This window comes from Gymnoscopelus microlampas (assembly GCF_963454915.1).
Source record: "Gymnoscopelus microlampas genome assembly, chromosome: 21".
Classification (NCBI taxonomy): domain Eukaryota; kingdom Metazoa; phylum Chordata; class Actinopteri; order Myctophiformes; family Myctophidae; genus Gymnoscopelus; species Gymnoscopelus microlampas.
The window spans coordinates 38,496,952-38,524,277 of NC_139958.1; the positions used below are offsets into that span (position 1 = coordinate 38,496,952).

The 27,326-nt window shown below is 42.2% G+C and overlaps 1 protein-coding gene across 1 annotated transcript in view; it reads left to right on the forward strand.

Moving 5' to 3' along the window:
• Nucleotides 1-203: 203 nt before the first annotated feature.
• slc12a2 (solute carrier family 12 member 2) overlaps nt 204-27,326 on the forward strand; it is a 67,609-nt gene continuing 40,486 nt past the window's right edge. Inside the window, exons 1-3 of the mRNA XM_084046597.1 lie at nt 204-1,367; nt 24,724-24,843; nt 26,894-26,969. Of these exons, the coding sequence (XP_083902723.1) occupies nt 801-1,367; nt 24,724-24,843; nt 26,894-26,969 (763 nt within the window). The 5' untranslated portion in view covers nt 204-800. The remainder of the gene's footprint in view (nt 1,368-24,723; nt 24,844-26,893; nt 26,970-27,326) is intronic.

Genomic DNA, 27,326 nt, shown 5'->3' on the forward strand with positions numbered 1-27,326 from the left:
GCATCATCATGCGTCAGTGCCAATGAAAAATAGTGATGGCGACAACAGCGTTGCGTGACGTCAGCACCTGACTCTTTTCTTTTTGGGGAGGAGGAGGAGGAGGGGCGATGATGCCCCCCCCCCCCCCCCCCCCCCCCCCCATCTCTCGCGAGAAGACCCGGGGTCTCCGCCCATCCTGCTTTAAAGCCGTGCTGCGGCGGTGAGTGAGAGCGGAGCAGAGAGAGAGAAGGAACAAACATCCAGCAGCACACACACTATAGCACAGCATCCTGTCTCTGTATGTGTGTGTGTCTATGTGTGTGTCATCCTCACTTCAAGTACAAAGGATAAAAAAACAACCTCCGCACATCTGAAGGAAAAGGTCGTTCGTTCGTTCTGGGGAGACTTTTCTACCCGGAGAGAGAGAGAGCTGTTCAGACGGACCCCCGCGCTGTGGATGCTCCCCCCTTCCTCCTCCCGCCGACAGGCTCCAGGCAGCGGATAAACCGAGCGGACCAGGGCGTGCTGCTGCTGCTGCTTCCATTTTAAAACATCCACATTATAACCCCGGAGTGGTGGAGCTACACCGAGGCAACGTGGATAGAGGGAAGAGAGGGGGAGAGAGAGAGAGAGAGAGAGAGAGAGAGTCGTTTTGAGTGTGTGCGCGTGTGAGTGTTTGTCAGTGTGCGTGCGTGTGTCTGTGTGTGTATGTGTGCGTGCGCGTGTCCGGGAAGCAGCCGGGTTACTTTGGGAGAAACAGCACGCGGAAGTTTTGTGTCTCATTGATATTCGGGGTGTGTGTGTGTAGTGTGTGAATCATAATGTCCGCGCCGCAGACCGAGTCCTCCTCCGCGGAGACGGAGACCCCTCCCGCCGCCACGGCCACGGCCACGGCCCTCCTCGACACGGACCCCCCGCCGGCCCCCGGCCCCACGCCCAGCCAGAGCCGCTTCCAGGTGGACATTGTGCCCGACGCGGCGGCCGCCGCCGCGGCGGCAGCAGCGGCCGCGTCCACCGCCGCCGCCGGCGGCAGTAATGACGGCGCGTCCTCCTCCGACGCGTCGGGCTCCGCCACCGCCGCGTCGGAGGAGGCGAAAGGCCGCTTTCGCGTGGTGAACTTTGCGGCGGGCGACGCCGAGGAGGCGCCGCCGGCCGACAGCTCCGCTCAGAACGGGGACACGGTGATGAGCGAGACGTCGCTGCACTCGTCGACGGGCCAGCACCACTACCACTACGACACGCACACCAACACCTACTACCTGCGGACGTTCGGCCACAACACCATCGACGCCGTGCCCAACATCGACTTCTACCGGCAGACGGCGGCGCCGCTCGGGGAGAAGCTGATCCGGCCCACGCTGAGCGAGCTCCACGATGAGCTGGACAAGGTGAGAGACAAGGCACACACACACACACACACACACACACACACACACACACACACACACACACACACACACACACACACACACACACACACACCGCACGCGTCAGGATGCGACAGGCGACAGCCTGGTGGCTAGGCAGTGTTGCCAGATTCGGCTAGAGAAACAAGCAAATGGGATTGAGAACGAGGCCAAAAGAAGCAACTAGGCCACATGAGCCCTTTAAACCTACCTACCTTCTGTATATACATCGGCTTTTTGACAATAGCCGAGCTTGTAGATCTGCTAATTTCTAAAAAAATCTAGGAAGATAATGTGGAATATTTTTTTAAACATTTTAACACCACAAATATTGTATGTGATGTGAGTCCTTGTCATAAGTTATTTACAGATGGGGGACCGCAGATAAATGTATATTAATTTTGGCATGAAAATGTTTGAGGACCACTGGTTTAAACAACATGAAGCAAGCCCAAAGCAACTATACTTAAGAAATAAGAGCCCTAAATAAGACATTACACTTTAGAAACTTAAGCCCAAAAAACCGCAACCACCAATATTTACAAGCAACAGAAAAACGAGCCCAAAGTTGCTTATAATAAGCGGACACGGCAACACTGGGTGATGGACCTAGGAAAGCGACACACACCGACCGCACGCGTCAGGATGCGACACTAGGCGACAGCCTGGTGGCCGGGTATCACCTCGATCACGGTTTCTCAACGCCTGGGACGGGACCCACCAGGGGTCGTCACCGTCCAAAAGGACCCTTACGGGTCTGTAACTTTAATCTTTGGTACCCCAATCTACACCCAAATTCTCATTGTTAACTTAACAATGTCTCGCAGAGTTGCAGACCCATAAGGGTCCGTTTGTGCCTCCTGAATCCCCCCAGACCTGTCATTGAGCACCAGTGATCTTTATATTGATCACCCGGTTTCTCATTACCACTTAAGCCCCATTTTATACTTGGCTCTTTCGAAAATGGCAGATGTAGGAGGCCCTGTGAGCTTGTAGATCTGCCTTTTTTATTTGTCAGATGTCAAGGGCGTAAGTGGCAAAATCACTATTTTTGGCCAAATGCCATTACCTTGATATTGTGACATGATATCATACTATAAGCACATCAAATTTGTCAAAAATTGCTTTAAAAAGTAAGTAGCTTTTCCAGAAAGGGCAGATCTACAAACTCACAACGCATCACAAAATTACACCTTTTAAAGTTGCATATTTGCTATATCTGAACTATATTTTTGACAATTTGTGAATGTATAAAATAAGGCTTGAGTGATCAAAACCAAGAAAAGACGACCCTTTTGCCGTATCACAACATGGATATAATATCGATATGTTGCCCAGCCCACACACACACACACACACCAAATGCGACCTGCCGCTTTATTTGCGGGCCAGCCTTTCAGGAGAGTGTTTACTGGGGGTATCTATGGCTACCGACATCCTTTTGTTCAAGGACCATACATTGTTTTATTTGTCCCATACACACATTGTTGTCTTTCACATGGCATGTGGTCTAACACCCCCCCCCCCCCCCCCCAATAGCCCCCTCCGAAGGACAGTCAAGGGGGCGCGCCCACTTCCTCTCCCATCATGGGAAGTCGTAAAATAGATTCATGGTCAAATTATTTACAACAACAATTTGTGTGGTTTGTTAATAACTCCCTATCAAAATTCTAACCATTGTATTCAGTCATAAGGCAGCACTCAAAGCCAATTAAGTATTGATGAATAGTTTCTTATCTTTTTTTTTTAAATTTTGCTTTGAGTTTATGAATCTGCCAGGAAAGATAATGACCCATGGACACTATTTCAAGGTTGAGAGTCTGACAATGACTTCAATGCCAGTATATCATCTCTGTCGGGTCGGGTGGAAACCTCATATGTCCAAAACTGTTTCTTTTCTGGATTCAATTTGAAAAACGGCAAAAGTAGCAGATCTACAAGCTCATAACGCGCTGCTTTTGTCGTGACGCTGTAGTATGGTCAAGCAGGGCATTCATTTACGGAAAAAACACTTAAGTTACAACGATATATTTGTTTCCCTTTTTCTGCTCTAAAATGTATTTTTATATGTACAGTATAGAATAATACGCAACAACCTCTAAAGCCTTTAAGGTCGATAGTGAAGCACGACCATATTGATTCAGAAGTGGATTAGTAACTTGAAGCTGGTTGAAATGGTCCGTGTAGACCCGCTGTGTCAGAGCACCCCGAGCTTAAGGCCAACTTATTACAATGTCTTCTTGGCTCGGGGCAGAGGAAAAAATAATATGATGCCGTGATTTTCCTTCACTTCAGGTAGAAAACGTTTTAGTCTGTGTATAATGCTTTTAAAGGTTTTTTACAGAATTCACTACCAACCATTTTATTGAACGTGGATGCTTGTAGGGAATTTTCCGAAAGCCAGTTTTCTTAGCCACTTAAAACCCTTATACTTTGTTGACAAGAGTCCCCCAGGGGTCTGTATACTAGGCCCCCTAATTTTGTCCCTCTACGCCAATATCTTTGACGAAAATAGGCCAGCTACAAGCTCACAATGCGTTCCCCAAATCTATGCCCCAGAATATGAACGCTAGGGTTCGAATGTTTAAAAAGCAAAGTGTGCCTCATATAGTCCAACCTGTTGCGACAGCATAGATATCACTGTGTGTACTGACATGTGTGGTAAATCTACACTGGCAATCACAGGAACATTGTAGATCAACTTCACCTTAAAACACCCCTAGCATCATGTCAAAATGCTTATCAGGTTTTTCTGATGTTTTTTAATGTGAAGCGACAGACTGTAGCACTCTGCCAAAGACGCATTACCTCTTGGGCACAATAAAGTGCCTCTCTCTCCTTCTCTCTTCCTCTCTCCATCTCTGTATCTCTCTTTCTATCTCTCTCTCTCTCTTCTCTCTCTCTCCCAAACATTAACAATGGGTTATATAATGGGGGTGGAAATGGAAGATGTATTTTCATACCCTGGTATGCTTTCTTTCTACATGATATTGTGATATGCCAGTGTTACTGTCTGCTGTGTTGCATTTCAACCCATCGGATGTTCATATCGTGTGTGCAGCACAATGGACCATTTCAGAATTCATAGGCGGTGGCCAAGTTCCTGTACATTTACTTGTCCTATACTTTTTGTACTTGTATCTTTGTTGTGTTTTGCCAAAAAACAATTGAAGGTCTTGAACTGAACATCAATTCTCATCAGTGTTGTTATTGTATTAACAGCTGGTGACTCTAAAAACTCTGCTTTGGGAAAAGTGTTTGACTTGGTGGAAACTGCTCGCAAAAACAGTAGGGCCCAGTTTGAGTGAAGTAACCGACACACTTGAACTTTTAAGCGAGATGTTTACATAGGGACATGTTTGTGTTTCAAGTCGGGCTGCTGTACTTTTAATTTTGGACGTTAGATTTGGAATTGAGCCTACCGCAGTTGACCGCATTTAATCTAATCTAAATCATGGGCTACGTTCGTAACGTTACTGTAATCTGTTTAATGTTACACAAACCAAAGAATTAAATTCAACATCACAATTCATGCTATTTGTTTTCTATTTTGGAATTCCTTTTAAACCTATGACATGCCCAAAATGGGCACGCCATGTTTTTAAAATCTGTGAATTTGATAAATATTTAACCAATGAAATCATTAGAGCTTTGGATGGCTACATTGGATCCATTTGAACCTGTGGTTCTTTTTTTCTCTCCATTTCCTGAAAAGTAATAGTTTTGGACGTAAAAGTTTTCTACCCCACCGCGATGATGATTGTAGTTAATTATATAGTCATTAATAGTAGCTACACAAAGCTTAATGGATTATATGTTACACTGTCAGTTGTTAAACAAATATGACCTTCATCACATGATCCGATGGAGGTCATATGTGACGGGATATGTCATGCTTTGAAGTTTCCGGAACTCCTACAACAGCAAATGCCGCTGTTCCACACATGTGTGTTCTTAAGTGGTGCTCGTATAAGATATGAGAGCGTGGATTGTTTATTGGTCAAGTATGTTTACAGTGGCATGCTGGGGGAGTTATGAGGACTCTGAGGAACAGGGGACTGAAGACATATTGCCCCCTAGATGTGATGCGTTCCATGTCCCCCGGGACGTCTTGCATAATGCTTCCTGTTTGGTCATGTTCGTCACATCACTGCTGCACTCTGGGGTGCTCTGTTCATTGTTATGGCGTCAGTGTCTTGGCAAACGCTCCGGCGATGCCATTTGATGATGTATGTTGGTTCCAAATGTTTATATATCTGTTTAATGAAAAGCACAATGGATGTTAGGATAAGGAGCAGTCGAGCAGCACACGAGCACGGTTCAGAAGGGCCACGCGATGCAGTGCGCCACAGTTTGAGTTTGGGATTGTTCATTCTATCCACATTTTAATGAGTGTTTCATATTGTTTTAGAAGTCGGTGACCTGCTAAGGTCTAAAATCTCCGCCATTGCTCATTTGAAAATGAGAGGTTCTTAAGCCTGATATCACATGCCGGAAATAGCCGATCTACAAGCTCACAGCGCGTTGCATCGCGACACGTTGTGAGCTTGTAGATGGGCTATTTTCCGGAGCAAGAGACAACGCTCAACCAAGTATAAAGTAGGTTTTTATAACGTGTGACTTTGAGATATTCCTTAGCCGGCTCAAGAGATGTTATAAGATGCCTATTTTATAGATTTTTTTCTGCTTAGTCTGGAATGACCGTTCTGTTTGACCCTGAGCACGGGCAGCCCTCCCCTGTACACAGTTCAAGATCGCTGTGTCTGCTCCTAGCAGAAATGAATCAAAACGGAAAGAAAGTAAGCCCCCCCTCCCCCCCTTTCCTCATACTCCTAGAAGGTGATTCGGAATCCAGCCGTAAAGTAGTTTTTGATGAAAAGTGCTGGTATGTATATGTTCCTCTTTCAAGGTTGCTGCGGTCAAAAAGAGAAGGTCCTATTGTTGGTGCCCACTGATGATCGGGGGGGGGGGGGGGCATGTCAGTGAAAGTCAAACGCCTGGGTCCCGTGTCATTTAGTGTCATCGCCGAGAGATTACTGCTGTTGGCAGATATGGAAAAAAAAGTCAGATGATAGACTGTGATTTAATTATCTATTTAATAAGCTGCCGCTGTAAGTCTAGGAAATTGCTTCTTCTTTGGGTTGGTTTTTGAATGTGACCGTGAGTTTTTTCTTTTCTTTTTTAACATGGTCTCTCAACATAGGGTCCGGGGCCCACCAGGGGTCCAAATATGGACCCTTATGGGTCTGTAACTCTGAGAGTGTGCAAATGCAATGTACACTCTGAGGGTTAAATTAATGCTGGGGATTATACGGTGTTGTTTGGGGTCCAAAGGCATCAAATGGGGGTCTAATGCACGCCATTGCCTTTGGGCAGAAGCCTCTAATCTCCATATTTCAACTTTTTATGTTTTTTCGCAGATTAAGAGTGTCTACACAAAAGGAGTGAAAATAGCCAATCTACAAGTTCAGAACGCGTTGTGGACTTGTAGATCTGCTATTTTCACTATTTAAAAAGGTTATTTTTACAATGATAAAAGGAACGGGTTTTGGACATACAAGGGTTCTGCCCGACAGCAACGATGACAAACCGAGGGTCCTTGAAATTTCAAAAGAGGTAGAATCGCATTTCTTTTGCCGTCTAGGAGGAAATTGCTTTCTTCTTTCGCTTGGTTTTTGAATGTGACCGTGAGCTTGAGCTGCTTTCCAGCCAGCGTATACCATCCTCTGCGTAAGATGATGATGAGCGGTGACTCTCACATCCCCCTTTTTGCTCCAGCAGGCATCAGTTGTCACAGGCAGCCAGCAGAGCAGCAGCAGCGTGCTATAGGAGCATATTGACTGGCCGGTAAACAGCTGACAGGGCAGATTGATTTAGCGGCAGGCAGCCAAGCATGCCTGGGTTTGCATATCGATGCCTGGTGCCCTGACTGTCCCCAACCCAAACATGCTACTGTCCCAGTGACACGTCACACACACACACACACACACACACACACACACACACACACACACACACACACACACACACACACACACACACACACACACACACACACACACACACATGTCTGCTTGCATACAGGGGGAACACCAGATGTCTTTTATTTGTTGTTTGTTTTATTTGTCAATCGATGTTTGCCTCAACAGAGCAAGGCAGTGAGGTAGTTCCTCATGTAACCCAGTTGCTCAATTAAAAGACACGCTACGATAAACGGTGATGAAGCTTTTTTTCACTGTGTGTCTGAGCAATTAAACAGAACTTTCCTTTGGTATTTAAATAATAACAAAGAGAACATTTTAGTGTAGTTACCTTTAAATAATTCCAAGAGGCAGACATTAGTAAATTAATCAATTGATCTTTTGTATTTAGTTGAAAGTTAAAAGTGAATTGACTTAATGGCCATGACCTAATATGTAGCAATCTGGGGTAGGGCTGCAACTATGGATTCTTTTCTTAATGATTTTCTTTAGATTTATTTTTTCGTTTAGTCAATCGAGATGCTTGTTTTTTTTAATATACATATACAAATTTTATTCAATATCAGCGATTCGACTAATCACTTAAAGGACAACTTTGGTTTTTTACAACCAATGTTTATGTTTTAGATTGTAATTAAAGTAAATAAAAGATGAGTGTTAAAATTTTAAAATTTACTGCTTTCTATAGTTTTAGCAATTTTCACAATCTTTTTTACAGTGTTTTCACAGTGGGCGGGGGCATTCTGTCCGGTGGCTAAATATGTATTTTTTTTAACACATTAACCCCGCGTTTTCTTTATTATTATTTACAGTAGCTCTTCTAGCCCCCAATAACTCACATCTGGCCATCTCAGACAGCCGGACCTTTTTTATTGTGTAAAAAAGGCATATTTAGCCACCGGACAGAATGCCCCCGCCCACTGTAAAAAATATCGCAAAAAATGCTAAAACTATTGAAAGCAGTAAATGAAAAAAAAATCACACTCATCATTTATTTACTTTAATTACAAGCTAAAATATAAACCTTGGTTGTAAAAAAACAAAGTTGTCCTTTAAAACCTATTTCATACTTTGTTGCAATACAGTGTCGTGCAAAAATAGTTAGTGCTGATCTACAAACTTGCAATGCTATTTTTGAGGTTTTTCAAAGCCTATAAAGACATGCCCAAAATAGGGTTTGATTACAAATCGATAATTGTATTAATTTATTATTATTTTTAATCTATTGCACCCCTAATCTGTGTGTGTGTGTGTGTGTGTGTGTGTGTGTGTGTGTGTGTGTGTGTGTGTGTGTGTGTGTGTGTGTGTGTGTGTGTGTGTGTGTGTGTGTGTGTGTGTGTGTGTGTGTGTGTGTGTGTGTGTGTGTGTGTGTGTTTGAGAATCAGTGCGTGTGTGTGTAGCTGCTCTGTAGGTGGTCAAAAGCAGAATGTGTCATGTCAGGAACTGATTGCGTTGCACACAGGAAATGCTTGTTGAGGTGCACTGCCTGCATTACACCATGTTGGTTAAGAAATACTGTACATACTGCCCACAATTAAACACAGATATGGCATTTGAACATTGTATACTTTGTACAATGGCGGTCAGCAGTATCAGTAATGTCAATGTAAGTATATGATACCATAGTAGTCAATGGACTCAACATGACAGAATACCTCTATGGTCCTTAACCCCTGAAACCTGATACGTCATTGACCGGTTTCCTCCGCTGTTTTTCACTTGACACCAAATCTACAAGGTCACAAATCTACAAGCTCTGAACGTGTTGCAAGCAACACGCTCACAATGTGAGCTTGTAGATCTTCCATCTTCCTTCGCTGAATGTTCACCTCCAGAATACGTAGTTGAGGTTAAGTTCTACTTAGAAACACGACACGGCACACGTGTGTAGTATTTTCACATTTTCACACATTTTCACACTGCCTCAACAGTGTTTTCAGTTGAAAAGGGAGACATCGTTTTTGACATGTTGCTCCTCCTGTTTCGGTTGCTGTGTAGCTAGCTGAACAGGGTTTATTGCTGGAGGGTGGGTCATGTTTTGGTGGCTGAGACTGTTTTGGTGGACACCAGCGTCCGTCCCTATTCTGGTCTGATATCATAATGGCAAATGGCTGATCTATAAGCTCCTACCGTGTCAGAGCTTGTAGATCGGCTATTTTCTGCAAAGGGATTTGGTGTAGATCAGTGATTCTCAACCGTATTCATTTCAAGGACCCCCAGGTTTGATATGAATTAGGCTATAGACCCCCCCCCCCCTACACTGTAAAATCCTCTGTGTTCATTTAACTCTGAGAATGTACAAATGGAAGCAAATGGACCCGTAAGGGTCCATTTGGTTCCATTTGTACATTCTCAGAGTTACATACCCATAAAGGTCCATTTGGGTTCCTAATGTAACTATCAAGGACCCCTGGCTGGGGGTTCCCAGACCACACATTGAGAACCAGTGGTGTAGAGGGAAAAAAGGAGGGGCCCAAGAAAGTAGATACGTACACCTGTGGGACCCCGTTTATCGAAGTATATAGTTTTCTTTTTTTTTTGTGACCCCCCCCCCCCAAAAAAATACCAAATTTAAACCCCCATGTTTTTGTGTTTCCTATTTGTCACTCTCATTCCATTGAGGACATATTTTTGTGGAAGGCAGTGGTGGATAATGTGTACTACTGTTTTTATGTTGTAATGTAATACTCTACTTACCCTGAATAATCAGATTAGAGGGATAAACCGGCGTGTTTGTTTACACGTTTTCTTTTTTTTTGTTGAAGCATCATCCTCTCCCATAATAGCAACCTGAGGGTACTACTGTCATTGTGTCACATGAGTCTTAAGTGGTTAAGGTGAATGGATGGTGTATTTTTTATAATGTTGTCGTGCACTGTTTACTGGCCGCCGTAATGAGGAGGTGGTGCTGGGAGGTTAGCTCGCCTCGCACACAAAGCAAGCTGTGTGTGTGTGTGCGCGCGCATGCGTGCACGTGTGTGAGGCCAGCTTTACCAGGACATGGATTCATTCTGCTATTTCCACTTGTTCTGTCTTTGTGCAGCACACCCAAGGTTATAGGAGATATAATGTATGTATGCCGTCACTGTGCGGTGGAAACCTCATATATCCAAAACCAAAACCCCCTTTTTCATTATTATGTTTTTGAATTAAAATAGGGGAAAATAGAATGAGCTGGTGGATCGGCTATTTTTACTACTTTTGTGCGACACTCTTGTATGATGATGGAGGGCATTCATTTACAAAAAAACATAAGTTGAAATATGGAGATGCAAGGTTTCCACCGACAGCAACCATATACTGTGTGTGTGCTGTGTGCACACACACACACACACTCTCTGTCTCTATATATTGAAACGATAACTAAAACCCCCCTGTACTTCTCTTAGTTAGGATGGGACCGCACACTCCTTTAAGCACAATGGGCTTGAACTTTAACTTCAATGCTTAATTTGATTGTAGTACGACACAACACAAAATGGCACAAGTCAAAGGTCAAGTCCATCTATCGTGCCTCTTTTTTTTTTTAACCCATGAAGACCTGCGGCCGATTCTACAAATGCCTTCTAAATCAGCAGTTCTTACACTTTCAAGACTTTTCAAAAATAGCAGCTGTACAAGCGGTGTTGGCTAATTTTGAATATCCAATGCAAAAATCTAAAATGACAAGGATGCTTTCCCGGTTTTAATGGGAAGGTGTGTGTGTGTGTGTGTGTGTGTGTGTGTGTGTGTGTGTGTGTGTGTGTGTGTGTGTGTGTGTGTGTGTGTGTGTGTGTGTGTGTGTGTGTGTGTGTGTGTGTGTGTGTGTGTGTGTGTGTGTGTGTGTGTGTGGGGTCCCTTTCCTAACTAAGAGAAATACTGGGAGGTTGCATCGTTGTAGTTTTTGTACATCTTCTTGCCTACCAGCACCTCCTACTCAGGATGTCCTATCTGATTTTTCTGAAAGAAAGAGTACAATGTATATATCTGAGAGAAAGATCATTAGTTTTAGTATGATAACAATGAATAGTATAGTAAGGGTTGTGGTTTCCCACCAGTCTAGGCCTCTGCGAGAACCTATCAGATATCCTAGACTGTGAGTCTTTGAGAATCCTCCTCCTTTTTGTTTAAAGAAAAGACCCCGCCATGCAGGCGTTTTTTGTTATTGTGCTCCTATGTTTCACCCCCTCCCCTCCCGAGGTGGGACCCCCGGGCCACCTAGGGCGGGCGTGCTGATGGAACCTAAATGGAGGCGGCCTAGTGTTACTCCCCGAGCCTTTCTCTCTCTCTACCTCCTGAATTGTGTTGGATTACGGGGCTGGGATCCCTGCAGGACTGTGAAACTGCATGAGGGGAGGGTTACTCGGGGAACAATGCCGGACCTTGTTTTGCAAGGTTGGCTGCGGCACTCCAACTGAATGTGACTTATCTTGTTGACCGCTTTCAACCTGGTGTCCACTGTTTGTCCACTGTTTGTTCAAAGACTGTCAGAAATCTTCGAAAATAAAAGACGGAAGAAATAGAAGATCAACAAGCTCACCGGGTGTGTTGTGAACTTGTAGATTGGCATTTGTCTTACGATGAAGTATATAGGGTTCAAGTAGTTAACTGTTTTTTATTATGTACAGACTGGAAACCATGGCCTGTCTTCACGAAGCAGAAATATATTTTCTTATTCAGAGTCAGACGTGAGATTTTTTTATGTTTGTTCATTATCAAGGGTCTCCTTGTCTCTCCACCTCGAGTCAAAATGCATTTTCAGTTCAGGATACCAATTTCATCCAATCAGGACAGGGAACTCATACAGGAGAAAACAAGTGAAATTGGAAGTGACGAAACGATACAAATTGAAGCTGATAAATGGGTGTGAGTGGTTTCTCTCTCCTGATTGGATGAAATGTGCAACCCACCTGAAACTATTTTATTTTCTAAAGTGCTGGAGAGACATGGAAGACCACCTGTTACTGAACACACGTTCTATAACAATGATTACTATTAGTATATAGAGCTTTAACTTTTTAACGACAAATGTTTGGTTTTAACAAAATATCACTTAAAGCACTTTTTTAATAAAATAGGATTGCTGCTTTAAAATTCTAGAACATTTGCATATGACAAGAAGTTGGCCCAGAATACCATGACAGGATGAAGTGAATTCACTGTTTTGATTGCGGTGTTGCCAAGAGGAGATGTGATTGAATGCACATGTCTGCTCATGATTGTGAACTGGCTACAAAGCAGCATTTTAGATGGAGCTACTGTAGAGCTGCATGCCTGCAGGCTAAATACAACAAGCAGAACGTCAACTGGAAAGGAGTTGGGCTCCTTTCACTGCATTTCTACACATGACTTCCATCCCGGCTCTGATTGGCTCCCATAGGCAGTGGTGGAAAAAGTACTCAAATGTTTTACTTAAGTAAAAGTATCAATACTGCAATGTACTTAAAGTACCAAAAGTAGAAAGTTCTCATTATGCAGAATGTCCCAGTTCCCAAGTTTTCTAATATATAAAATGTTAAATCTTTTGAGAATAGCAGATCTACAAGCTCACAATGCATCGCATCGCGACTCATTGTGAGCTTGTAGATCGGCTATTTTAATGTAGGAGTTAATGTATGTTTTGTAATTATAATCAAAAGTAACTAGTAACTAAAGTTTTCAAATAATTGTAGTGGAGTAAAAGAATAATATTCGCCTCTTGAGTAGTAGTGGAGTAGAAAAGGTACTCCAGTAAAGTAAAAAATACCTCAATCTCAAGTACAGTACTTGAGCACATGTACCTAAGTTACTTTACACCACTGCTCATAGGGCATGTGTGGTTGTGACTGTCTGTTGGGTCTCAGTGCTCATAGTGTTTGCTGCTTCCACATGTCTAAAATGTGCACACAGTCAACAACATCACGTTATGTTGTCGCTTTTTAACCATTTGATTTAGGACCTATTTTATACTTGGTAAAATGTTCAAAAATAAAGAAGATTGCAGATCAACAAGGTTTTACTGATCTGTTATTCTTATTCTCATTAGAATTTATGAACATTTCTTTATTTGAACATTTTGGAGTTTTTGCCAGGACGAAACTCCTCTATGAAACATGTTTGCTCCATTGGATAATATATTGTAAATGGAGATACGTGGGTTTTGGCTTCTGCCAACAGATCTAGACCAGAACTCTTGAGTGTCTATAACCCTTGACCCTTTGTCTGTCTGTCAGCAACATAACTTGGAACAGATGTGTGGATCTCTATGAAACCTGGTGGGACTGATCAGATCAGCCCCGAAGAGATGATTCACTTTCGGGTTGAAAAGCTCAAAGGACAATGTCCCAATCGAGGTTAGAATCTAGTATGGCTGGGAGGATTATAATGAAACAGGGTTTCATTATAGTTGGAGCTATCAGAGAGACACAATTACACAATGTGTTGAAAATGGATAGATATTCAGGTGTCATAACAGGCAAGAGCAGATTCATTCAAATGGGTAAGTAAAAAGAAGAAAAACCTATAAACTAAACTAATCCATAAAATCTGACTTAGCCGTCTGCAATCGAACTGGCCACTAGAATGTGTGAACCTTGGAAAATTTGTAAGGTCAAGGTCAGAACCAAGATGGATGAGTGGATTGTCATGAGACCTTGGTGGTGGGAATGATCTGTATGCTTCCCCCAAGAGATGATGAACTTATGGTTTGAAAGGGACAAGGTTCCAATCAAGAACAAAGTCAAAATGTCCCCATGATCCATGAGTGATATGTGAGGTGGATGGGGCGTATGATGTCAGCGTCATATTGTTAAGTGAGGTATGCGGTCTGTCTAGTTTCACATGTAGCTCGGCTTAGGAATGCAGAGTGGACCTGGGTTGTTCATTAACCGAAGTCTTATTTGTTTTTTGATTAGACGTAATTAACGTGCAGTTATATCAAATGCAGACACATTTTTTAAGGCTCTCGGCTTTTGTTCTGCACTTATGCCACCCAATCAACCTTTATTTAAACCCCTCGGAGATTGTCTCATTTTCTGCTGCTCGGTTGCAACTTAATTCTCTGCTGCTCAGTTTCAACTTCATTGTTAAACAATTGCAGTGAAATGAAATCAAATAAATCTACGTTTGAAATGGTCTCAGTGGCAACACAGTCTATTTCCAAGTGTTTTTCCAGTTAGTTCCAGGAAGAGTGTGATGGGTGCCAGTGTTCAAGTCACACATGGAGCTTAAATAAGATGGTAGTTTAACAAGCAGGGCTTTGTAGATGAAAACCAGCCAGCCAACCTTTCCATACAGAAGACCATGTTGGCTACAATCACAGGCATCACTATCACTTAATGAATCTGAATGCACTGTTCAGGAAGCAAACTGAACATTACATTACAGTCATTTAGCAGACGCTTTTATCCAAAGTGACTTACAATAAGTGCATTCAACATGGGTAGGGAACGAAAACTACTAATCACCAGAGGTTTTAAGTGCATTTCCTGCAAAAACAAGCAACCAAGAGTATACCTAGCGCTAAGGTAAAAGTGCAATATATCAGCTACCTATTTCCTTAAACAGATGAGACAAAATAGCAAAATCAAATGAGCAGGAGCTTAAAACAAATAATTGTATCGACTAAACAAGATCCAATACAACAATAAAACAAGCGTTCATACAACTAGTTAACAACAAGTAGGCCAGGCAAAGAGGAACCCTTTTGGCTGAACCTTTTGGCTTACCAGCCAAGCAGATATTTTACAGACAAAGTGATAAATAGGCATGTAATATTAATAATGCTCTCATATCGTCGCTGTCGGGCAGAAACCTTATGTCCATATTTTAACTTTGTTTCCCCCCCCCCCCCCGTAAAGTAATGCCCTACTTCGATACTACAGTGTCAAACTAAAGTAGCACTCAAGTCGATCTACATGCTCAAAACGCGACCTGTTTTGAGCATGTACAGTAAATCAGCTAATTCTGCTATTTTAGAATTAGATTTCTGAAAAGTAACAGTTTTGGACAGCAATGCCATGTTCAACGACTATCATAAACAACATAAGGAATATTGGTATCATTTTGAGTGAACTGAACGGCAAACTCAAGATGGCTGAAAAAGCGACAAGTTCCAAATCAAACCCCTGTTGTTGTGGGGTGTGTGGTGCATGTTTGGCAAATTATCACACTATCACAATTTATCAAACACTATCAGCCGCTATGGAGTAAATACACACACACACACACCAATCTGTTTCAAATCTGCTGCCCCTTTTTGTGTTGTCAGTGAGAGTGCTCGGTAGTGTCCTGTTCCAAAAATAACTGATCTACAAGCTAGCAACGCTTTACATCGCGAGGCGTTGACAGCTTGTAGATCTGTTCTTTTTAGGCACATGGCTCCCTCCCTCTAAGCTTACGTACCACGGCTCTCCCTAGTCCCGCTTCTTTTTACATGAGGTTGTGCACCTGCCTGTTGTTTCTGGAAGCACTCGACTCTTTAAAGGACACTCTCTCGGTGAGATCGCTTTAATTAACATGTTTGATTGGTCCTGTAAGTGCAACACATTGCGTGTTACAGACACGTGCACATGGAAGTGGCTGCGCCACATTTAAAAAAAAGTGCTTTAGGCAGAATCACAAATATTTCTATATTCATACTTTGTTTTACACATCAGAGTGCCTTATTATAGTCTCAAAGAGGAAACGTACACACCATCTGGCCCCAGCCTCCATATTCTGGGGGAAACTATTTTTAAACAGCCGACGCATACATTATATAGGTTTAGAGTGCTCATTTGGCCTAGTTGCTTCTTTTGGGCCTGTTTTGCTAGACCTGGTTGTCTATTTCTTTCACAAAATCTGGCAACACTGGTAAGATATTGTGACGTCTCCAGCTGATGATAACCTGTGGTGGTGTTGTGTGTGTACACTGCTAAGCTTGTCTTACATGTTTACATAACATATCAAATTGCCAAATTATGTCTTTTAATTATCACGTCACATTTTCCCATAATAAAGTGGCATATTATCCGTTTGAATTAACACGTGCAAATTACCCTTACTAAAAGTGCCACGTTATCTCATTTAATTATCCACTTAAATTCTATTAGCGGAACCATAATCATTAAAACGGTCTTGTTTATCATAGAATGATCAGAAAGGAAGGCTGTAAGTTTGTCTTTGCTGTCTCCGTATTCAAACAAAGTCTCACAATTACCGCACATTGTTGTATTGAAGAGTTGGGTAACGCTTTAATTAAAGGTTGGGTCTATAATTCATTATATAGCTGCATTTACAATGCATTATACTGCACTTATAAGGCTTCATAACTCATAAATGTTTATAATTATGCATAACTTTATAGCTTTATAATTATAAATTGATTAATATAGATTATTGTAGTTATACAGTTCCATTGACCTTATAATGCATTATAGACCCGACCTTTAAGTAAAGTGTTGTCAAGAGTTGTGTTGTCATTGATGGTCGTGTTGTTGTACAATGTTGTCTCGTAAACAAATTAGCTGACCTACAAGCTCGCGATGCGTTGCGAGTTTGTAGATCTGCTATTTTCGGATGAATAAATTAGGCTTTTTTTAGCCAAGCTAAACAGGCCAGCAAATGACGACATTTGGTTCAAAGAGCCTCTGTTTTGCAGGGAGGCTGCATTGCTGATTAAATGTTGCACACAGAACAGGCTGCCTCCCAGTTAATTTCTGCAAGAGCTAAAGTAGATCTTTGTGCTGCAGAGAAGTTCTTAGAATGATACATTTGGGATCAACATTGCTTATTTCGAGCAGCGCTAGTACAGTGCTTGAGTTTTGGTTAAAACAGAAGAAAGAAATCTATAATCATATCGTGCAGGAAAGCCTAGAGGCTTGTAGAGAACTCCCCCTTTTTTGTAAAATCTTAAAGCCAGATTTATAGTTAGATTTGCACCAATCATCTTCAAGCTCACAGCTGTGAACTATGTAGATCTGCTATTTTCATTGCAATGACAAAGCGTGCAACAAAGTATATCAAGCTCTTGTAAGTTCTTAACCACTTGAACCCCAGCACGCATATTCTTAGAGAACTTTCACAGAAAATTACAGATCGACAAGCTCACAATGCGTTGCGACGCGTTGTGAGCTTGACGAAGGGCTATTTTCAGTGGAAAACAGAGAATACACCAGAATAGAGCCCTGAGTGGCTCCACTTAATAACGTATGGGGCTTAGGACGTCCCTTCTCGTTCAGATATCAAACCACTCCGCCATGATCAACTTCAGCTTGTGCCGTGCGTGAAAATCAAAAGTTGTAGTAATTTAACCCATTCAATCCGGAAACGCATCTGTCATTTTAGATTTTTTGCTATAGCCTATAACCATTATTTTATATATATATATTTATATACTTTGGCTATTCAGAAATATAGCAGATATACAAGCTCATTTGAGAGTATCTGCAAATAAATATATATATACATCACGCAAATTTGTGCAATTTTTAAAATATGTGTATATGTTTTTAACTCAAATCTTTGCTTCTGGGGATCCCTGGAACACAACTTTCATGTCTAGGACCCCCTCCCCAGGAGCAAAGATTTGAGTAAAAAATGTTCGCTTTAAAAAAAAATATATATACCGTAGCCTATATTCAAAGAGTTGCACACATTTTCACGATTTTCTTAAAAAAAATACCAGATCTACAAGCTCGTAGCGCTATGAGCTTGCCCAAAGTATAAAATATGACCAAAATGACACGGATGCGTTCCCGGTCTGAATGGGTCGAGAGTTCTCTTCCTGGCCACTCTGCTGTGCTAAGCAGTGGATGGACGGCTCTTGTTGTTTCAGCCAGGCTGCCTTTGTGATGCGTCGCCCATGTAGATAATGTCCCCCGGACTCGCCCCCACCCCCCTGTCCTGTACATTTGAAAGTGATAGCTCTTACATAGTGTCTATAGTTCAGGGTTTCTCAACGAGGGTGCCGCCGTCGCACCCTAGGGAAGTGGTTCTCAATTATCGCGCTAAAGGACCCCCAAATTGACATATATTTGGCCGCGGACCGCCCATCTGAAATAGCAGATATACAAGCTCATAGCGCGGCACTCGGTGCCGCGCTATGAGCTTGTATATCTGCTATTTTTGAATAGCCAAAGAAATCTAAAGTGACACAGATGCGTTCCAGGTATTAATGGGTAAAAAAAAAAACACTTTCAAGTTTTCAGCATTGCTGTGAACCTATTATATACCTGTTATTTTTGTATAGCCAACGTATAAAATACGGATCAAGGGGTTAAAATTATTGTGATGCTGTATTATTAACACATTTAGCTGGGGACCCCCTGGAACCCCCTCAAGGACCCCTGGGGGTTCCTGGGACCCCACTTTGAGAACCACATCCATAGGGGTGCCGTGACATAATTCCAGGAGTGCCGCAGAATACTTTGATAATATTTGGAATTTATCAATATCGCCTCAGTTTAACCACTTCAACCCTCTATATTTAATAAAAACGGACCTGAGTTGCATTGTACTTGGTACGTTCTTTTCCCCATCTACACAAAATTTCTTCACCATAAAAAAGACGATCTACAAGCTCACAATACGGCTTTTAGAGCGGCTATTTTTTAGGCGAAAGTCCCCCCCCAAGAATTGGATGCTGAGTGGGGTTAAAGTTGTTAAACGAATAAACGTCAAGTATAAAGTCATTTTCATTCTGTCCTAATGGAAATCAAGTGACCGAATGACGAATGTACATATTTATGAGCCGTAATGTGACATAAATGTAAGGTGCTATAAAGTAACAATGTAATTCGGGGGTGTTGTGGATGGAAAGAGTTATTTGCAGGGGTGCCCTGAGTTAAACAAGTTTGAGAACCACTATAGTCTAAGTTTTCTCAGTCCCAGGCTCAGGGTGTTTAATCAGTTTAAACGCCCGTTGCCACTGTTTTTGACTACAGGCCTTGAAATTAGCATAAAATAGATTGTGTTTTTCTGTCCGTGAGAACTTTCATCAAAGACTGGAGACGATTACACAGCTGGTAAACACTACACAGATGCTACATCTTTATATAATAGCCTAGGCCTTTTAGAAAGTGAAATATTATAGAGAGTGGTGCAACTCTCTTAACCTCTACTTGTTTTCGTTCTGATTGTGGTTGACACCTGAAATGTCCCCCCGGAGATTATAAAGATATATATATATATTATCTTATAAAAGAAAGTGAAAATTACATGATGACATAAATCACAAGTGTCCCTAAAACAACCTCCAGGCTAAAGCGGCTTAACAAGTCAGCCACAGCTTACATAAAAAACATACTGCCACTGTCCATATGTCTACTCTAGTAGGCATACAAAGTGTGATCACAATCTGCTTCATTTTAAGAAGTTTAAAGGGATAGTTCACCCCCAAATATTTTTTTTTCTATCCATTAGTCACTCCATGGAGCCTTTTTTTTTGTCGTATTCCTAAGCCAATAATTTGATGACCAGCGGACCGGTAGCCAGCGGTTCCGGTAGGAGACACAAAGGAGACTCTTTGTGGGTCGTACCAGAACCGCTGCCGGTCATCAAATTATTGTTAAAAAATATCCATGAATTCAGGTCTCCATGGGGTGACTAATCGATCAGGGAAAAAAAGTAATTTTGGGGGTGAACTATCCCTTTAAGGAGCGATTATGGTTTTCTGAAGAGGCCCTGCGGGGTTACAAGTTGCAACAGAGATTGTCACACTCATACACATGCCATCGTGCAGTGTGGCTGCTGGTGATGTCACAGCCATGTTGGTGTAATCATCCACCGCTTCTCAATAATGTGCGGTCCTGAGTACCCCTCCCCCCGAGGCGTTCTTGAGAGGGTTCCAGGAGGGGGTCCCCCCAGCTTAAATGATTGTTAGTTGCAATTACTCGGTAAAGATAGCCGGGAGAAATGTGTGCACCAAGTGGTTTTCTCAGGTCCTTGTGTGATGTCCTCATGCCTGCTCTCCCTAATGCCCTGGGGCGAGAGGAAGAGCTAAAACAAAGTAATAAGTGGGCGATAATGTTGGTTTTTCATTACTTTAAGGAGCCTTTTAAAGGGACCGTGTGTGCGTCTCTCCGGTTCTCTCTTGCCTGGAAGCTCTCAAACCCTTGAGAGTGTGCAAATGGAACCCGGGTCCATTTGGTTCCATTTTGCGCACTCTCAGAGTTAACTGAACACTGATTTTTGCAGATTGGGGCCCCCAGAGATAAGAATCGTATTAAACGAGGGGGGGTGAATTAAAAAATGTTGAGTCGCAGGTCTAATCTAGTCTGCTAGACAGCTCTCTGAAGAATGGCTGCAGATAATTTGGGCCAGCTCCCTTTTGGGTAGAACCGGAGCTTTGATTACAGTGTTGCATAATGATCTGAGCGCCTGCTGAGCCCATGTCAAGGTCAGTACTAGATGTACAGGTGTGTGTGTGACACACAACGGCAAGTTTGAATTCGGATCGGTCAGGCGGTACTCGAGTTGTATGCGAGACACACGTACACACGTTTGTATTACTATACTTGTGAGGACATCAATATGTTAGGACGGCATTGACGATGCCAGAAAATTGCTGGAAAATGGTAGATCTGTGACACGTTGTGAGCTTGTAGATTGGCTATTTCTCTGTGTGACATCGCAAGTATAGAATAGGGGTAAACAACTCTAACCCCAACCCCTAAATTTAACCTCTAGATGTCTAATCCTAACCCCAATCTGGAACTTTTCCTAAATTGTATGCCCAACCTGAAAAAACGTTTTATTTTACCACAAAACCACAATGTATTTTGTGAGGACCAGGTAAATGGTCCTAACACTGTCTATTTCTCAAATTGTACGTACTTGTGGGGACATTTGGTGCTCAAAAGTAGTATTCAGTACAAGCGAACGCACACACACACACACACACACACACACACACACACACACACACACACACACACACAGCGCACACACACAGTTTCTGTGCATTTCTTAGAAGGATAAAGTGACCCACAGTCATGCCAATATTGATGTGAAATTGAGCGATAGAGAATGTTTGGGAAATTCTTTTTGTCTTGTCAATGACTTTAACTATGTCCTCAGAGGTTTGTTGGGTTCTTCACATGGATGACAGTGTTGAACTTGAATAGATATACGCTACCAAGACAAAACAGAATGACGTCGTCAGCCATGTTTGTGAAAAGAAAAAAGTTCTCCTCTTGCGCCATCAGTTTGACCCTGAGAAGCTCCAGTCTTTTCAAATAGTTGAGGTAGAAAGTGCTTTGCCCCATAGAACCCTCCCCTCGAAATCTTTCAAAAATGCTTATCGACTATTTTCGCCGCACAACACTGGCGTATGACTAAGTATAAAAGTATAAGTGGTTAAATACTGCAAGTGTGTAACCACTTCCCTCAGGACTCGATACTAGTGTATTTTCTGTTTTCACTTAAACCATATTATATTTGGTTGACTGGAGTCCCTCAGGACTCTATGCTAGTGTATTTTCTGCTCTCACTCTATATTGAATATCTTCACTGAAAATGGCTGATCTAATGGGTCACATTGCAACGTGTTGTGAGCTTGTAGATCAGCTATTTTCACTGGTTTGGGTCCCGGGGGGACATCAAATGTTCTCTTTTGGGTCTCAAACTTAAACGTTTGGGAACCACTGGACTAAATCAGTGGCTCTCAACCTGTGGGTCGGGACCCCCAGCGGGGTCCCACATGATTTTGGGTGGGTCCCCAGAGGACAGTGAAGTAACTTTAAAGACTTAAAAAAAAAAAGTAAAGAAAAAAGACCATTACTGCATCAAAGTAATCAACAAACTATACTAAAAACTGGTCAAACATTGGCCAAATTGTCAAATAATATAAGAAAGAGGCAAACATTGTGAAAATAGCTGATCTACAAGCTCACAACGCCTCAGCTTGTAGATCTGCTATTTTCACAATATTTATTTGTGGAAGTTGGAACCGAGTCACACTAAATGTAATGCCTCAATTCCTACCATTCCAAGTGCTTGTCAGGATGGGGGGGGGGGTCCCCAGTTCAAATACGATCATTTTGGAGGGTCACGGTCTGAAAAGGTTGAGAATCACAAATGATAGAAGGGTGTAATTTTTGGGCGGTGAAGTGTTCCTTTAAACACTTGTCCCAGTTTTGTTGGCTGTGCCGCCGACACGGTTGCTCTCGTCGCATCGCTGAACGCTGAGACTGGGACAATGTGGCCACTTTCTTTTTTGCTCCCCAGGCCCGCCTTCACTGGTCCACAGCCCAGGTGACGTGGTTGAGTCACAGAGGGGCCGCGGGGGCCCGTGGTGGTGGTGGTGGTGGGGGGGGGTGTCACCGTGGACAGATGGCTCAGCTTGATCCCCCCCCCACCACCCTCCAACCCCCCGCCTTGCCTTCCGCAACTCAACTCTGCACATGCCACCTTGTTGTTGGATAATTTATTAGACATGTATAAATAATATACTGTTGTTTAAATTTAAACCACCCCCCCATATTTATTCTGACTGCTTCTGAGTCCTCATCAGATGGGTCATTTAGATTTAGCAGTAACCTGTGCTTACAACATCTCTAAACGATGTTAGTAAGTGAAGGACACAACAATGTCGGTGAAGAAAATATCGCATCATTCAGTATTTTATTTAATTTGACATTTTTAAATATCAGCCGAAGTCTACAATACTGCTACGAAGTGGATCCTTTTACATGTGTTTACTTTGAATCCTAGGCTAGCAGTGCTGTGGTTTTATACAGACAATGAGTCACGTGGTGCCACCCATTAGGTGGCAGTGCAGTGATTCAGAGGATTAAGGTGGTGTTTTGGAACAAAAGGTGCTGGTGGGTGTCAGCCAAACGTCCTGGGACCACCACACCACACCACACCACACCACACCACACCGCCCTGAAGACGCCAGCAACTAGGGCGGGCGATACGACTTAAAATATCAAATATCACCATTATTTCAAACATTTGCCTCAATTATAATTAAGGAACAATTATTTAAAACATTTCTACAGTGAAAATTGCAGCTCCTCAAGCCATTTTGCTACTTTTGTATGTCACCAGTGAACGAGGGTGACCGTTGTACGACAAGTGGATAATCCGACTAATGGATATACTCAATTATAGAAAATCTATTAAAAAGCTTTCACGTTGATTTGTTGATATAATACCAGTGGTTTCTCAAAGTGGGGTTCAGGGACCCTCTGGAATCCTTAAGGGGGGTTCCAAATGGACCCTTAACAGGTCTGTAGCTCTTGAGAGTGTACAAATGGAACCAAAAGGCTACATTTGGTTCCGTTTGTACACTCTCAAGAGTTACGGGGGCCTTTGAAATGTCAAAGTTGGAGAACCACTGATATTTATTTAAAAGAAAAAAAATCATGCTATTCGATTAATAAAAAAAAGTAAACAATAGAATACGCTCATGGATCACCAGCTGTTCATATCACAGACAGACAGACAGACAGACACTTTGCTTTACATTGAAACAATGCCGTGACACTAAACTCCCTTTCTAGTTCAGACCTATATATCTGTCTCAGTTGAATGTGAATCCAACGCTAGTGTGAGTGAGCCTGCGGGGGTCTTGTGTCATAGTTGCAGTGCTGGGCTCCTGGGGGGCCGTATTGAACCGCCGGGCATCACGTCAATACCCAGCGCAGAACACAGCCCCGTTTGTGCATCGAGTTGGAACTGGTCAATGTTTCCACACAGTAGCTGTTGAACAACTAATACTTTTTTGGTTTTGGCTCGTCGTGTAGCGCTGGGAGTCGGGGCAAACACGTTTTTATTTAATTTGAAATGTGGTGTTTTTCGTTTCTCTCTGTCTCTTTCTCTCTGTCTCTTTCTCTGTCTCTTTCTCTCTGTCTCTTTCTCTCTGTCTCTTTCTCTCAATTCAATTCAAAGTGGCTTTAATGCCATGAGAAAACATATGTTTACATTGCCAAGTGAAACAAAACAATCAAAACAAAAATAATGTACAATTAAAAGGGAATAAAGAAATGTGTTAACACAGAGCTGTGTTACATTGAGAAAACTCTCAAAAGGGAATAAAGAAATGTGTTAACACAGAGCTGTGTTACATTGAGAAAACTCTCAATCTTAATCATTACATGTTTGCATCTAATCTGAAAACATTGCAATTTCTCTTATGATATTTACACCTAGTGGCTGACATTTATTGAAAATGGTGTATCTGCAAGCTCCCGACGTGTTGGGAGCTTGTAGATCGCCTATTTTTGCCAAAGATATTTGGTGTAGAGGGGGAAAAAGGAAGAGGCCTAGTCTGGGGGGACTCAGGTCAATGAAAATGAAAACGTTTGAGATCCACTGGTACATATAAGGTTGGAGTGGTTTAATCACACAAAGGCCTTGATATTATGCCATATTTTTGCCATATTTTCAACTGTCTCCTCTCGTCTGTGTCCCAGGAACCGTTTGAAGATGGCTTCGCCAACGGCGATGAGTTGACCCCCGCCGAGGAGGCTGCAGCCAAGGAGGCAGCCGAGTCCAAGGGAATCGTCAAGTTTGGATGGGTCAAAGGAGTGCTGGTGAGTGACACTTCTACTGTGTGTGTGTGTGTGCTAGTCGAATAATGGATTAATCGCTTTGGTCCTAGTTGACCAAGACTTTGTAAGTTCATTGTTTAGTTTTTTTTAATGCTCTTTCAAATGCTGAATGGATTATTTGGGGATAGGCATTTTTACACATTTGTGGATTAAATAAACAAATCGAGTAGTCAACAAGTTGCGTATGAAGTTGAGCTTAAAATGGCAATAAACATAATTATTTGATTGGAATGTGCAAGCCAAGGAAACATGTTTTGAAATAAACATTTAAGAACCATCTTAATAATGATCTTGCATACAAAAAGCCTATGTATGCCTGTATGCATTGCCCATACAGTTTTGCCTGGAGAGAGGCCTCTGTGACTAGGCGATACCTGTCAATCTCAGAGAGCTGATTTCTTATTTTGAGGTAAAAACAATTACAATGGCATCCTGGGGGGAAATACTGAAAGGGTTCATTTTTACACACAAACCAACGCTCTGGGTTTCACTGTGTATGTCGGCTTGTTTATCTTCCGCCACGTCCATCGGGTGCCACCAGTGTGTGACCACGAACGGCGTCCATGAAATCATGTCTCACCCCATTGAGGATTTTCTCCGCAGTGTGTGAAGTAGTCTCTCGGCTGTGTTACAATACTGACACAGAGGTCCAAATGGGCCTACAGCGCTGCACAACCTCTGCATGAACTCGCCATTTCTCTGTCCTCATGTTCGAGCAACTACCAGCCTCATTGTTGTACAATGGCGGTGTACAAAATTTGTGAAAATAGCCACGCTACAAGCTCACAGCGTGATATTGATTTGAAGTCGTTTTGCACAGCCCTAGTACAATTAAGATTTAGGCATTTATCAGACACCGTTATACAGAGCGACGTACTAGTGCAAAATCAGAGTAAGTGGCGTGAACCCTAGTCAACAAATGATAAGGTAAATAGTCACATATGTAGAGTGCAGAGAGAAATATGTAGACACTAGGATAGCAGGTAAACATTAAAGGTGCTGTGAGTTTCCTAAAAAGTGGGTCGGGTACCCATTTGTGGGTCGTGAGTAAATATCCCCTTTATTTTCTTTTTCTATATCAAAAATTATATATATATATATATCATTTTGAAATAAACAAAAAAATCCCAACTTTTCATCAATTAAAAAACTAACATTTTTTAAAAAGTATTGGTGCGATGCGTTGTGAGCTTGTAGAGGTGCTATTTTCACTAGTTTGGGTCCCGGGCAAATGCCTGATTTCTCTTTTGGGTCGTAGTGATATACAGCTGTAACAAGTGCTCTATATTCTGAGTAATCACTGTTTGTTCAGTAACACGAGTCTGCCCATCTCTCCAGCTCTTAAGTTAACAGAAAAAAAACTGTTTGCAAATTTCCCCCGCAAAGATCATTCATCAGCTTGTGTTCCAGTTCCAATTGTGTCTGCTCATTTATTTGGGTCCTCACTTCCAATTTCACTAGTTTATCCTGTATGAGTTCTCTCTTCTGAGTGGATCAAATTGGCACCCCGACTGGAAAATTATTTTTCTGTTTTCTTAAGAGCTGGAGAGACTGAGAGACCCCTGTTATTGAACAAACACTCTATAGCAATGATTGTTATGGGAATATAGAGCTATTTCAGACTTAATTTAACAAAGAAATATCCACTCTAGGTTTGCAGCTCTTTAAACCTAACATCTGTCTAAACAACATGCTATTTAAACAACAGCCTTAGCATTAGATGTCACACTTTCGTCTGTTTTTGGGGGTATTTACATTTCTTTGATTGATAATTATAATATCTTGCAAAAGAGCTTTTTAATCTCAATGAGCCACTTAAATATACGTCATTCAATATTTCTGACCATTTTTGGAACATTTGGCCTATAATGACAAGGGGGAAACAGTAGGTACTGATATTGATGACCATTCAGTAGTTGTTTGCATGTTAAGTGCACGTTGACAGGTAGGTGTTTGTCCTGTACAGTCCATGTTGACGGGCAGTTATTTGTACGACGAGTGCATGTTGACGGGTAGTTGTTTGTCTCTACAGGTACGCTGCATGCTGAACATTTGGGGTGTGATGCTGTTCATCCGCATGTCGTGGATCGTGGGCCAGGCAGGAATTGGTAAGTTCATAAACCACAGAGTCATATCATGACTTATTGTTTTTAACCCATTAAGACCTGAGGCCAATTCTACAAATGCCTCCTAAATCGGTTGTTATCACACTTTCAAGATTTATGAAAAGTTCAAAAATAGCAGATGTACAAGCTTGCAGCGCCACACGAAGTGACGTGCTTTTAGCTTGTATATCTGCTGTTTTTGAACGGCCGACGCAAAAATCTAAAATGACAGATGCTTTTCTGGTTTTAATGGGTTTTAATTTGCAGCCAAGTGTGGTGTAATGAAAAACTGATAATATATTTTTTTATTTCTTATAGACAAATGACCATTGATTGTTTGGGAATAGAAAAGGCCAACTA